At 44.5% G+C, this 13,697-nt stretch overlaps 1 protein-coding gene across 2 annotated transcripts in view; it reads right to left on the reverse strand.

Annotated features, from left to right (window-relative positions):
• Positions 1 to 4,146: 4,146 nt before the first annotated feature.
• Positions 4,147 to 13,697, reverse strand: part of LOC115167178 (RNA-binding Raly-like protein) — an 84,358-nt gene continuing 74,807 nt past the window's right edge. For both annotated transcript variants that reach the window (XM_029721349.1, XM_029721350.1), the window contains 5 exons: positions 13,475 to 13,525; positions 6,929 to 7,098; positions 6,495 to 6,608; positions 5,693 to 5,844; positions 4,147 to 5,112 (listed from right to left, as the gene is read on the reverse strand). In XM_029721349.1, the coding sequence (XP_029577209.1) occupies positions 5,074 to 5,112; positions 5,693 to 5,844; positions 6,495 to 6,608; positions 6,929 to 7,098; positions 13,475 to 13,525 (526 nt within the window). In that variant the 3' untranslated portion in view covers positions 4,147 to 5,073. The remainder of the gene's footprint in view (positions 5,113 to 5,692; positions 5,845 to 6,494; positions 6,609 to 6,928; positions 7,099 to 13,474; positions 13,526 to 13,697) is intronic.

Genomic DNA, 13,697 nt, shown 5'->3' on the forward strand with positions numbered 1-13,697 from the left:
CAGAATAATCCAATATGCATCCAGAATAAAGCAATCGAGCCACAAAAGGATGATCTAGGTAGAAATGATGAGGGGCTGGACACCTTAGGCCAGCCCATCAACCAGTCACACTTACAACATAAAATATCATTCATGTAATCATACATAAACATAAGATTGTAATTGTTTATTTTGCAACCCCACTGTCCAATAAAGCTTATACATTTTGTTCATATCAGATCAAACTTTAAAAAAAGTGTTTGCTGTCATCTAAAGGCCGGTGAAACAAATGACTGGGATCTCTCAGAGAATGTCTACTCTCTATCCTTTCTATGTACTACATAGAAAGGATAGAGTTCTTGTGTTCTGTACTCAATAACTATAATAGTATAACTAGTATTACAGAAGAGAGTGCTTTCTTAGGTACATTTCTACCTATAATAACTGAAGGATGACTTTCAACCACCTGAATAGGCCCAGGTGACAGGTGCGGGTCACAGTCAGCCAGGGGCGCGTTCATCAGGACACAACGTTTTGGAACGTTCAGATGTTTATTCTTCATAACATATTTCTTCTATCTGACATGTAGAACAAGAAATCATGTCGACTCTGGTCGTGGCATTTCTATCTGCAACGTTCAACAATGTTTCATCTCTCGTGGACAGACTACGTAAACATAAATGGTCCTGTAGATCTGGCATGATAAACAGGATGCGTGAGATAATGAGCAGCATTAGTTCCGGTGCTTTGGATTAATCACAATCACAAATCAAATTTTGGAAGGAGACATTTGAACCATAGACTTGCCCATAACTTGCTCTTCGTTATATTAAATACTGAATACATTCGACATTGGTTTGATGTGATCCTGAAATAAGCCTTGGCTCATTAACATTACTATCGGTATATATTCATATTTGCTAATATTATGCAGCCCTACTGAAAGAGGCTGTAGAGGTGAATCTGAAATTGTTAAAATAAATACTAAATGTGTATTTGTCTATTAAATTTATTATTATGGAGCTGCTAAGAAATTATTGTGTTCATTTCCATTCTATGTCTGTTAACTGGTGCTGCAGCACTCTCTGTGATGAGGTTACCCTGTGGTGAGAAGGTTCCAGAGTGAAGTGGAGGGATCAATGCGATGCAGGCTGAGGGCTATGTGGGCCCTCCAGGGACGCCCATCCCGGAGTTCAGGACGTGAGTGGTCAGGTCGCTGTATGGAGCTGCCATCTCTGCACTCTACAGCGCATACACCGATAGCATAGTGAGTAAGCATTATGGACATATGGCTACTGTAACTTTGCACAATATATTCAGAAAGCTGTAGGTTAACTGTAGCTTATAAATGATTTATTATTTGGGTTAAAATAGAACGTAGGCCTAGCTGAACCCTTAATGTCTATGAGCTGAACTAACCCAATATTTGATATATTGACCATATTTTACTTTCACTTTATTATTTTCATACATTTCATAACAATCCTGAAGACAAACGAATGTCACACGTCAATAATGTAGGTTTATAATATTGTAATACAAAAAACACAATTTCTAAAAATCAAAAGCAATATATTAGCCTACCGTGTATTCACCCAAAAAATAATCCTTTATGTGCTGTAATCTGCTGGTACTCATGGGCGCTGATTTTAAAGTCATCCCAAACCAGTTTCTCCCTCTAGTGAAAAGTATGGCATTTACAGTGAATTAACTGTAACAGATTTTAAGTACAAGTTCAAAACTCACGAGGTTATTCATATGACTAGGGCTGCTCTGTTTGCTGTTTTAACTTACATATCTCGTTGGGAGGAACATCAGCATTTATTAATGGTTAAGAGTATGCAAACATCCCAGTCACAAATGGCCTTTTAACATTTTTGGAAACAGGCTTGGGTCAAAGTGCGTTTTAGCACACGTTAGATAAGTCCTTAATAATGATAATAGAGAGGATTGTAGACCTACATGTCATTATTAGCATAATTGTGTAGCCTAACATCGGTTCAGTCAGGGTGAATAACATATTGTGCTGCTCTACACAGGGGAGCAAGCTTAAAAACATCCCAACACTGCTCTATGAGTTGCTTTATTTCCCTTTCAATCCAGTTTAGAAGCTAGTTGTATATAATGAACAGTGCATTCAGAAAGTATTCAGACCCCTTGACTTTTTTCACATTTTGTTATGTTACAGCCTTATTCTAAAATTGATTACATAGATTTTTTCCCTCATCACTCAACACACAATACCCCATTATGATAAAGCAAAAACAGTTTTTGTTAGAAATGTTAGCAATAAAAAAAAAAACGTAATTTAATTTATTTACATTTAATTTACATAAGTATTCAGACCCTTTACTCAGTACTTTGTTGAAGCACCTTTGGCAGTTATTACAGCTACGAGTCTTCTTGGGTATGAAACTACAAGCTTGGCACACCTGTATTTGGGGAGTTTCTCCCATTCGTCTCTGCAGATCCTCTCAAACTCTGCCAAGTTGCATGGGGAGCGTCGCTGCACAGCTATTTTCAGGTCTCTCCAGGGATGTTCGATCGGGTTCAAGTCCAGGCTCTGGCTGGGCCACTCAAGGACATTCAGAGACTTGCCCTGAAGCCACTCCAGTGTTGTCTTGTCTGTGTGCTTAGGGTCGTTGTCCTGTTGGAAGGTGAACCTTCGTCCCCAGGCTGAGGTCCTGAGCGCTCTGGAGCAGGTTTTCATCAAGGATCTCTCTGTACTTTGCTCCGTTCATCTTTCCCGCGATCCTGACTAGTCCCTCAGTCCCTGCCGCTGAAAAACATCCCCACAGCATGATGCTGCCACCACCATGATTCACCGCAGGGAGGGTGCCAGGCTTCCTCCAGACGTGACGCTTGGCATTCAGACCAAAGAGTTCAATCTTGGTTTCATCAGACCAGAGAGTCTTGTTTCTCATGCATGGTCTGAGAGTCATTTCGGTGCCTTTTGGCAAACTCTTAGCAGGCTGTCATGTGCCTTTTACTGAGGAGTGGCTTCCGTCTGGCCGCTCTACCATAAAGGCCTGATTGGTGGAGTGCTGCAGAGATGGTTGTCCTTCTGGAAGGTTCTCCCATCTCGACAGAGGAACTCTGGAGTTCTGTCAGAGTGACCATCGGGTTCTTGGCCACCTCCCTGACCAAGGCCCTTCACCCCTGATTGTTCAGCTTGGCCGGGCGGCCAGCTCTAGGAAGAGTCTCAAGGATAATCAATGGTAACAGGATGCACCTGAGCTCAATTTCGAGTCTCATAGCAAAGGGTCTGAATACTTATGTAACATTTTTTTTAATATATATTCTTTAATAAATTAGCTAACATTTCAAAAAATGTGTTTTTGCTTTGTCATTATGGGGTATTGCGTGTAGATTGATGAGGAAAAAATGTATTTAATACATTTTTGAATAAGGCTGTAACTTAACAAAATGTGGAAAAAGTGAAGGGGTCTGAATACTTTCCAAATGTACTGTATGTAAACTTTGTTGAAACTCCACTGTCTGTATTCTGTCTCTAAACTGTCTCTAAACTGTCTATATTCTGCCTTCTGTCTCTAAATGTTGTCTATCACTAGCAGCTGCAACACCATAAAATTCTGAGTATGTGTAAAAGTACTTCACAAATAAAGGTGATTCTGAGAGATAAAAAGCATCTTGCTCTCCCCATCCTCTCTGTACACTCACATACTGTACACACACAGTTTACACAAGTTCTGCTGTGTCTGATATTGAGCTTTACAATGTTTGTTGTTCAGGCAGCATTGGTTACACACACTACAGCATTGCCTTTCATCCTGTTTCCCTTTATTACACAACAGACACGGGAACCAAGCAATTGATTCCTATTTTCCCTAACACCAAACTCTAAACCTGACTCCTAACCCTAATTGTAACCCTAACCCCTAAATAAACTATTTTCTTGTGGGGACTGGCAAAATGTCCCCACTTGTCCGAAACTTCCTTCTGGCCCCCACAAGGATAGTAAAACCAACCACACACACACACACACACACACACACACACACACACACACACACACACACACACACACACACACACACACACACACACACACACACACACACACACACACACACACACACACACACACACACACACACACACACACACACACACACACAGATTTAAAAAAAAACACTCCCAGATGTGTTTTTAATCAATATGAAAATACCTTTACTACTGTGACAGTGTGAGTAGTGTTTCCACTTGGCTTCTTCATGAATGCAAACATAACTAACAAAACATCTAACACCACTGGAATTATAATAAACCATTATCATTGTTGTTTTCTTCTCGCTTTAAAAAACATTAACAAATAAAAAACCCTAAAACAAAATGCTGGATTAAAATCGTACAGCTGACCTAATACAGTAAAGTTTTACAGTAATACACAATATTACACATGGACCGGGCCGGGGCCTCACCTCAGCTCATAGCGCCAGGTACATAGAGGAAGAGATGGGCTACTGTCTCCTCATACATAATACAGGCAGATAGTAATACAGCAGAGAGATAACATTACACAGACATAGGGGGGGGGGGGGGGGTTAACTGATGGACAAGTATCAACTCATGGACTCATGCTCTGGTAGTGATATGATATACAGAAAACAAAGTAACTCAAGTCACCGAAAAACTATGATTGCGACATCTATAGTATGCTCATTTCAAATACCCTCAGTCTCTCAATATGCATGTCAAATTTATACGAACTGGTAATCAGAATGTTTTTCTGGAAAATATGAAGACGGGCTAAAAAGAACATAAGAAAAGTATGAATATAGAAATGATTTCACTTTCCTGTTCTGGTTAATAATAACACTCTACAGATAAAATGTGTGTAATCTAAGCTGGTCTCAGTGGTGAATATCCAAGGGAGATGCTTGATTTCTGATCAACTGTAATTACAGTGTATGTGTGCTGTTGATGTATATGTGGATATAGAATACAATGTAACTGGTTGGTTAGACAGGAGTGGGGCCTCTGAATCAGTTGTTGGCATGGTAACTTCTTGACAAGACAGATGTTCTCTTCCTCTATGTCTGGCGCTCCTCCGTTTCTTCTCTGTTTCCATCCTCACATCTCGTCCTCAGGGTCAGAGCTGTGGTTATTCATCTGTAACACACACACATTCAATCAGCAACAGTGTGTCAAAACACCAAAGAGTGTTTTGTTCAGGTAAGGCTCCCCTCTCCAGGGTGATTATACACAGTGATGAGGAAGGTCTGGAGGATAATAGTCTTCTATATAAACACCCACTCATCTGTCAGGGTAAGAGCATCCTGTCCTGCTTTCATTTGTCCTATTTTCAGTCTCTCTTTCTTTCTCTCTCAGATTTTATTTGTGTGTCTGAGTTGCATGTCAGTTATGAGTGTGAACTGTGCGTAGGTGAGATGAACCCAGAATGAGATCTTCAAGTGTCATGCTATTGATGTGTCTGTATTACTCAAAATGACTGATGGCTATGGATTTGTTGCTCTTGTCACTGTTCTCTTTGTGTGTATGTGTGTGTGTTTCTGTGTGTATGTGTGTGGAGATAAGCACTTCATTTCTGCTGCATGGCGAATCACTCTGACAACTGCTAAATCACAGCCAACCATAGGACATGCTTGGTCCTCATGTCGCTCTGAGACAAGGAGAAAGCACTCCCACTCACATCCAGAGATTCTCCACACACAGACATCAAGCCAGTTACCGTGTGATCATCGTCGCTGGCCTCCCCCAGTTCAGGGCTCTCTCTCTGGATGCAGCGGCGTGGGGGGGACAGGGGGGAGGGGGAGCGCTCACCGCTGCTGGCGGAGGGGGGGTACGGTGACCCGGCCAGACTGCCCTCCCTCACGGGAGACCCTAAAAAACATGGAGAGAGAGGGAGTGAATAGGAGTGAACATTCACTAAGTTCCCTCTATAGGGCAGATTAGTGTTGGTGTGCCTGTGCTCACTTTCAATCTAAACCATTGATGGTCAACTGCAATGCACGATTTGACAGACGAGAAGAGAGAACAAGAATGACAGGATGAGGCAGAGATGTGGCGATAGAGTGAGAAATGGGAGAGGGAGACAGAAAGGAGAGATGAAGGAGTGGGGGACTGAGTGGAGGAGGATCGTAATTTACGCTGGAATAAATGAATATGAAGATGAGATCAGTCAGTCACCCAAAGGCAACACGCACAGATAAGAGATAGAAAGGATGAGATGGCACACACCCACACACATTTATTTTTTTATTTGTCGGTACAGTATGTATGTCGTTGAAAGGACAAAGGTGCAGTTTGTCTATGTGGCCACATGAGGGCAGCAGCAGCTACAACACTTCAATGTAGGGCTTTGTATTTCTTCTCCTATAAGCCTTCTTTCGCCATCTCTGTATCTCACTGTCATTCTTCTGCACTGATTCGTAAGAACTGTACAGGTGAAAGCACACACTGTGGCTTCCCATATCATGCTTTACTGCTGTTTCACCTGTCCACACCCCTGTCTCTCTGATTGGTTGTCTCACCTGTGTGGTCCTGCCTCTGTGTGTCCATCCTGTCCAGGTTGTCGAGCAGCCCGTCAATCTGTGTCTTTATCAGAGTCAGCTCCCTCTTAATGACCTGCAGCTCCTCCATCCGCACTACAAGGAGGGAGAGGTTGGGGGAGGGAGAGGGACGAGAGATATAGAGAATGAGAGAGGGGGAGAAAAGGAAGAGAAGGATCCAGAGCAAGTTTCTGTGAGTGTGTTGGTAATAAGGACTATCAAGGTGATGAGGGTGGGTATTAGAACAGCATATACACTGCCTATTGGTTCTGCTCTGTTGATTTGGCCTAATAATGCGACCTGATTGGCTAGGATCCATTAAGGAAAGAGGCTGCTATAGAAGTGTTGTAATGAGAGAACCATCTTGAGTGTAGTGTGTGACTGTGTGTGTGTGTGACAGTGTGTGTATTACTCACACTTGGCCCTGTTGGAGCTGGTGGAGTGGGCTCTGGAGCTCTTGGAGGGGGGCCTGTCTCGGCTGCGTCTGTGCCCAGAGGAAGTGGAGGAGGAGCGGGGTCGTTTGGCCAGGCTAGGTCCCTGGGACAGGGGAGGTAGGGAAGCTGGCACGCGCTGGTAGTCATACATCCTGAAGAGGGAAACATCCACACACACCACCTACTAGTACTTTGTGTAGTATCGTCAGTGTGACTAGATGTGTATGTGTACACATGTCAGAAAAGTACGGGGACAGGATGTTTGTGAGTGAGTGTGTGAGCTAGCAAGCATGTTTGTGTGTTTGCGTGTATGGACAGTGATGTCTATCACCTGGTTGGATGGATGTGTGCGCGTGCGCGGGTGTGTGTGTGTATTTGTGAATGTATGTCTCCTATGATGAAGGACACAGAGGGAGAGGGTTGACAGGATGGTGTAATACGATTTGACAAGCAGAGGGAATATACACACACATACAGAATGTGTACACAAGTGAGAAAATAATAAGAAATAGTATCTGATAAGGTGAGGCAGAGGATATCCCAGATAGGGAATGAGGAAATGAAGTTGAGCAGGTTGAAGACCACTGGTACTCCTCACACAACCATTATAGTATTACCCTACAGGTTGAAGACCCCTGGTACTCCTCACACAACCATTATAGTATTACCCTACAGGTTGAAGACCCCTGGTACTCCTCACACAACCATTATAGTATTACCCTACAGGTTGAAGACCCCTGGTACTCCTCACAAAACCATTATAGTATTACCCTACAGGTTGAAGACCCCTGGTACTCCTCACACAACCATTATAGTATTACCCTACAGGTTGAAGACCCCTGGTACTCCTCACACAACCATTATAGTATTACCCTACAGGTTGAAGACCCCTGGTACTCCTCACACAACCATTATAGTATTACCCTACAGGTTGAAGACCCCTGGTACTCCTCACACAACCATTATAGTATTACCCTACAGGTTGAAGACCACTGGTACTCCTCACACAACCATTATAGTATTACCCTACAGGTTGAAGACCCCTGGTACTCCTCACACAACCATTATAGTATTACCCTACAGGTTGAAGACCCCTGGTATTCCTCACACAACCATTATAGTATTACACTACAGGTTGAAGACCCCTGGTACTCCTCACACAACCATTATAGTATTACCCTACAGGTTGAAGACCCCTGGTAGTCCTCACACAACCATTATAGTATTACCCTACAGGTTGAAGACCCCTGGTACTCCTCACACAACCATTATAGTATTACACTACAGGTTGAAGACCCCTGGTACTCCTCACACAACCATTATAGTATTACACTACAGGTTGAAGACCCCTGGTACTCCTCACACAACCATTATAGTATTACCCTACAGGTTGAAGACCACTGGTACTCCTCACACAACCATTATAGTATTACCCTACAGGTTGAAGACCCCTGGTACTCCTCACACAACCATTATAGTATTACCCTACAGGTTGAAAACCACTGGTACTCCTCACACAACCAATATAGTATTACCCTACAGGTTGAAGACCACTGGTACTCCTCACACAACCATTATAGTATTACCCTACAGGTTGAAGACCCCTGGTACTCCTCACACAACCATTATAGTATTACACTACAGGTTGAAGACCCCTGGTACTCCTCACACAACCATTATAGTATTACCCTACAGGTTGAAGACCACTGGTGCTCCTCACACAACCATTATAGTATTACCCTACAGGTTGAAGACCCCTGGTACTCCTCACACAACCATTATAGTATTACCCTACAGGTTGAAGACCCCTGGTACTCCTCACACAACCATTATAGTATTACCCTACAGGTTGAAGACCCCTGGTACTCCTCACACAACCATTATAGTATTACCCTACAGGTTGAAGACCCCCGGTACTCCTCACACAACCATTATAGTATTACCCTACAGGTTGAAGACCCCTGGTACTCCTCACACAACCATTATAGTATTACACTACAGGTTGAAGACCACTGGTACTCCTCACACAACCATTATAGTATTACCCTACAGGTTGAAGACCCCTGGTAGTCCTCACACAACCATTATAGTATTACCCTACAGGTTGAAGACCCCTGGTACTCCTCACACAACTATTATAGTATTACACTACAGGTTGAAGACCCCTGGTACTCCTCACACAACCATTATAGTATTACCCTACAGGTTGAAGACCCCTGGTAGTCCTCACACAACCATTATAGTATTACACTACAGGTTGAAGACCACTGGTACTCCTCACACACAAAGTGCCACTTTGGAAGTCTCACCACATCATGTGACAAAACACAAACAAACTACAAGTGACTAATGAGTATAATGACTACTAATGACTGAACATACTGAAGGAGAGGAGAGGTATGGAGGGATTGAAGGAGAGGAGAGGTATGGAGGGATTGAAGGAGAGGAGAGGAGAGGTATGGGGGGATTGAAGGAGAGGAGAGGAGAGGTATGAAGGGATTGAAGGAGAGGAGAGGCACGGAGGGATTCAAGGAGAAAATGGGAAAGGAGATGAGATGAGGAGAAGGGGAGAGATCTACTATGTGACAGAAGTTAGATTTGGATCAGTCTCCACTGTCAGTCCCCCCTCCTCCCTCGTTCCCCATTCCCTAGCTCAGTATCCGCATCTATAGCTAAATCTAATTGGTTCTGTCAGGGCCAATCAAAAGCTCTCTGGCAGCGCAGCGGAGCAGGTGACAGGAGAGAGTGTATCACACACTCGCTTTATAGCAGTTACAGAAACATGGGAAGGTGTATGGTGTGTGTGTGTGTGTGTGTGTGTGTGTGTGTGTGTGTGTGTGTGTGTGTGTGTGTGTGTGTGTGTGTGTGTGTGTGTGTGTGTGTGTGTGTGTGTGTGTGTGTGTGTGTGTGTGTATGTGTGTGTGTGTGTGTGTAGGAGTGGAGAGGCCAGAGGCTGTGACAGAGAGAGGTGGTGTTTTAATCATGTTGATTAAGAGAGTCATTGATCTCCATCTCCACTACCTCCCTGGAAAGACCCGACCACTCACTGGTCATCCATCATCAGCCAGGGGGAAGGACACATGTCAACTTACTGTTAAAGGCTAAAAATGAACCAATAAGACCCCCGAAAGGGGTCACAGGAGCATAGCCAGCCAATCAGATTCCTCTGAGGGGTCAGAGCTAGCCAATCACACACACCACACACTTTACAGGAGTCAGCACTCCAATCAGATAACAACCATATGCTGTAAGTCAATTTAGTCTCAGCTTGACTGGGACCTATGTTAACCTGTAGGCCCTATAACCACAGCTTTAATGAAAGTCTTCCACTCTGAAATGAAGTACAGGACTGTCTACCTGGCTCCAGTCTACAGTATTTAAGGGCTGGCTTTCATCCTAACCTCTTAATAAGCTCTGCCACCTAATTTCATCCTGTGAGACTGACTGAGTCAGACTGAGTCACATTCCAACCTGAATGCCTTTCATATGGTATCTGCTTACAGCATCAGAGAGCTGTTAGGGCTGAGAGCCAGACAGACAGAGACCTGGGCACTGGCTCCAGCTCTTAAAAACTGAGAGAGAGGAGGGAGGATGAGGGGGAAAAGGAGGGTTGGAGCAAAACAGAAAGCAAGAGAGAGGTGGACACATCACCCTCCATACACACCAAGAAGATCCTGCACCACCAAACACCCACCCCAGGAACCATAGCCCTGTTATCCTGTGCCCCGAGTGTAGCCTACAGCAGAGCAGGGCTCAGAGACTCATAGACAGTTATTGTTTATTTACATGTCCTATGTAAGCCTGAGTGGCCTTTTCATAGGCAGGGCTGTGTGGAGATAGCCACCCTCTCTGCAGTAAGGCTCCAGGCAGACTGCTGAGGAGAGAGAAACACACTTTAATCCAGCTGCAAACAGGATGCCAGTCGGGAAGCCTTGTGGTGTGATGTCAGTTTGGGTTCAGTGATTGAGCTGTAAGTCGCTGAGAGAGACAAGACTTTAGTGTTCAGTTGAGGAACGTGTGTTACCCCTTTACTGAAATCTATCTCACACTTCAGTTCCCCTGTCTCAGGAGAATGTATTACCAGTATATAACCAGATACAGCCACCTCACTGTGCATGAAGTATATCAACCGGCCACCAATGTAGTGAGAGGGCTGCGACCGTTGCCTTTCAGCAGAGACACTGGGAGACTAAAGACTTATGGGAATTTAAAGTCCTTTAGTGGAGTTTGCAGTGTGCTGCTGCAACGACTTTGAAGTGTAGTTTCAGAGAATAGGAGCTCGTGAAACAGACAAGGAGAGAGTGTAGATGTGTGAGGATTAGAGAAAACAGAGCGTGTGTGTGTGTGTCTGTGTAAGTGTGTGTGTGTGTGTGTGTGTGGATTAGAAGAGAGATTATAAAAGAGGCTTTGTTTCTGCTAGAGCTGTTATCTGTGTGTAGAGGCAGACATTTTCTCATATGCACACAAACAGATGTACAGACTCACACGCACACACACACACTAACACACACAAGCTGTCGATGGAGCAAGCCAGCCACGTAGGGCAAAATCATGTACCGTGTTTGAAGCAAATTGAAAATCAGTGGTGAGGGTTTTTTTCCTGTGTGAAGACAGAAAAATGCAGAGCGCGGCAAAACAACAAAATGCAAAGAAAAGATGACAGTGTCAACTCACAGCTACAGTACTGTGTGTGTGTGCGCGCGCGTGTGGACATGTTTACCTAGAAGTCCCCACAAGAATAGTAAACAAACACGAGGTCCCCACGAGGTCAAATGCTATTTCTAGGGGGTTCGAATTACGTTAAGGGTTAGGAGCTATGATTAGTTTTAGGGTTAGGGTTAGGAGCTATGATTAGTTTTAGGGTTAGGGTTAGGTGCTAAGGTTTAGGGTTAGGACTAAGGTTAGGTTTTTGGGTTAAGGTTGGGGTTAGGATAAGAGTGCGGGTTAGGGTTATGGTTAGGTTAGGGGTTAGGGAAAATAGGATTTTGAATGGGACAGAATTGTGTGTCCCCACAAGGTTAGCTGTACAATACTGTATGTGTGTGTGTGAGAGAGAGAGATAAAGGGATGTGGAGGTGAAATCTCTATGCTGGACAGCCTGTTTCTCTAACCACCCTCCTTACACTCTCTTATTTTCTTTCTGCGTGTTTATTTCAACTGAAGATAGCAATATAAACACAGAGGACGTCCTCAACTCTTCTGTGCATAACTACATCTACAGCATCTGAGTGCCTCTGGGTGCGTTCACACAGAGGACAACAAGGTTGTTCAGTGTGTGTGTGTGTGTGTGTGAGAGAGAGCACTCTTTATTCAGATGTGCTGAGTGCTGTGTTTATGAATGAGCCATGTCACCTTCAGTGTGCCTGAGGGAGGTGGAGAGCTCCCACAGCAATTACCTGAGTGACTGACCTGGGTGACGAACCAGACAGAACCGGACTCAACTGGACTTGGCATAACTGAGTCAGACTGAACATGACTGACCTGGGTTAAGCCATGCTGAACTGGACTAAACCGGACTGATATGGACGGAATCCGACGGGATCAGAGATCATTAGACTGAAAGGTATTGAGCAAGACTGGAGTGGAGTGAACGGGATTGAACTGTGAACTGGGTAGGGCCGCACTAAACTTAAATGAATTGTGTTGAACCGGACTGACTGTCAAATTCTGGCTTGGAATCTGAACCGAGGTCATGATCTCTTGGCTGGAGCTGTAGTGAAAACACCCCACAACTCCATGTTAAAACACAGTACCATCTACAGTACTGTAGCGCTGGAAAGTCAACAGGAACTTCATGGGAGTTTTCCAGCCTACAGTTCATTCTCTATATGCTTCAGTTACTGTAATGTAGCCACCCTGACCCACGGCCCAACATCTGCTGTGAGCCACAGAAAACTAACCTGAGCTTTAATGGAACTTGTAATATAAGCTGCTGCACTTAGAACAGTTTAATCTGACTCATAATTATTAGAGACTCAGCTAGGGTTAGAGTGGCTTACAACCTGACTGGATTCCTTATAGAGGCCACACAGCACATAGCAACTCCCTGTGTGTTGATGTGTGTGTGTGTGTGTGTGTGTGTGTGTGTGTGTGTGTGTGTGTGTGTGTGTGTGTGTGTGTGTGTGTGTGTGTGTGTGTGTGTGTGTGTGTGTGTGTGTGTGTGTGTGTACGCTTGCACAGGATGTGGGTTCGTGCACAGGATGTGTGTGTGTGTGTGTGTGTGTGTGTTTGTCTATGTGTACAGTATGTGTGTGTGTTTGTTCATTCATATGTGTGTGCCTCAAACACCTGCCAGGCCGAGTGGAGCAAAGAGTTACCAAGGTACGATTAGTGGGCAGTGACAGGCAGCTCTGTTAGCAAAGACACATTACTGACAGCTCAGTGACAGGCGGGGGGAGGGGGGGGGGGGGGGTCAGCAGGAGACACGGTAGACAAGAAGTGTTAAGTGTGTATTTTAGACTTTTCCTCTGTCCGACTGAACATTCAGGGTTTGTGTGAGAGGTGCGGTGCAGAGCGGGCTGACAGTACCTGTCATAGAGGTCCTCCTGATAGCACTCATAGTCCAGGTCATAGTCAGATCTGCAGAGAGAGAGGGGGAGGGGGGATGGAGAGAGAGAGAGAGAGAGAGAGAGCGAGAGAGAGGAGGGGGGATAGATAGAGAGAGAGGAGGGGGGGATGGGGAGAGAGAGAGAGAGAGAGAGAGAGAGGAGGGGGGATAGATAGAGAGAAGGAGGGGGGATGGGGAGAGAGA

The sequence above is a fragment of the Salmo trutta genome, chromosome 29 (assembly GCF_901001165.1).
Source record: "Salmo trutta chromosome 29, fSalTru1.1, whole genome shotgun sequence".
In the NCBI taxonomy this organism is placed as follows: Eukaryota; Metazoa; Chordata; class Actinopteri; order Salmoniformes; family Salmonidae; genus Salmo; species Salmo trutta.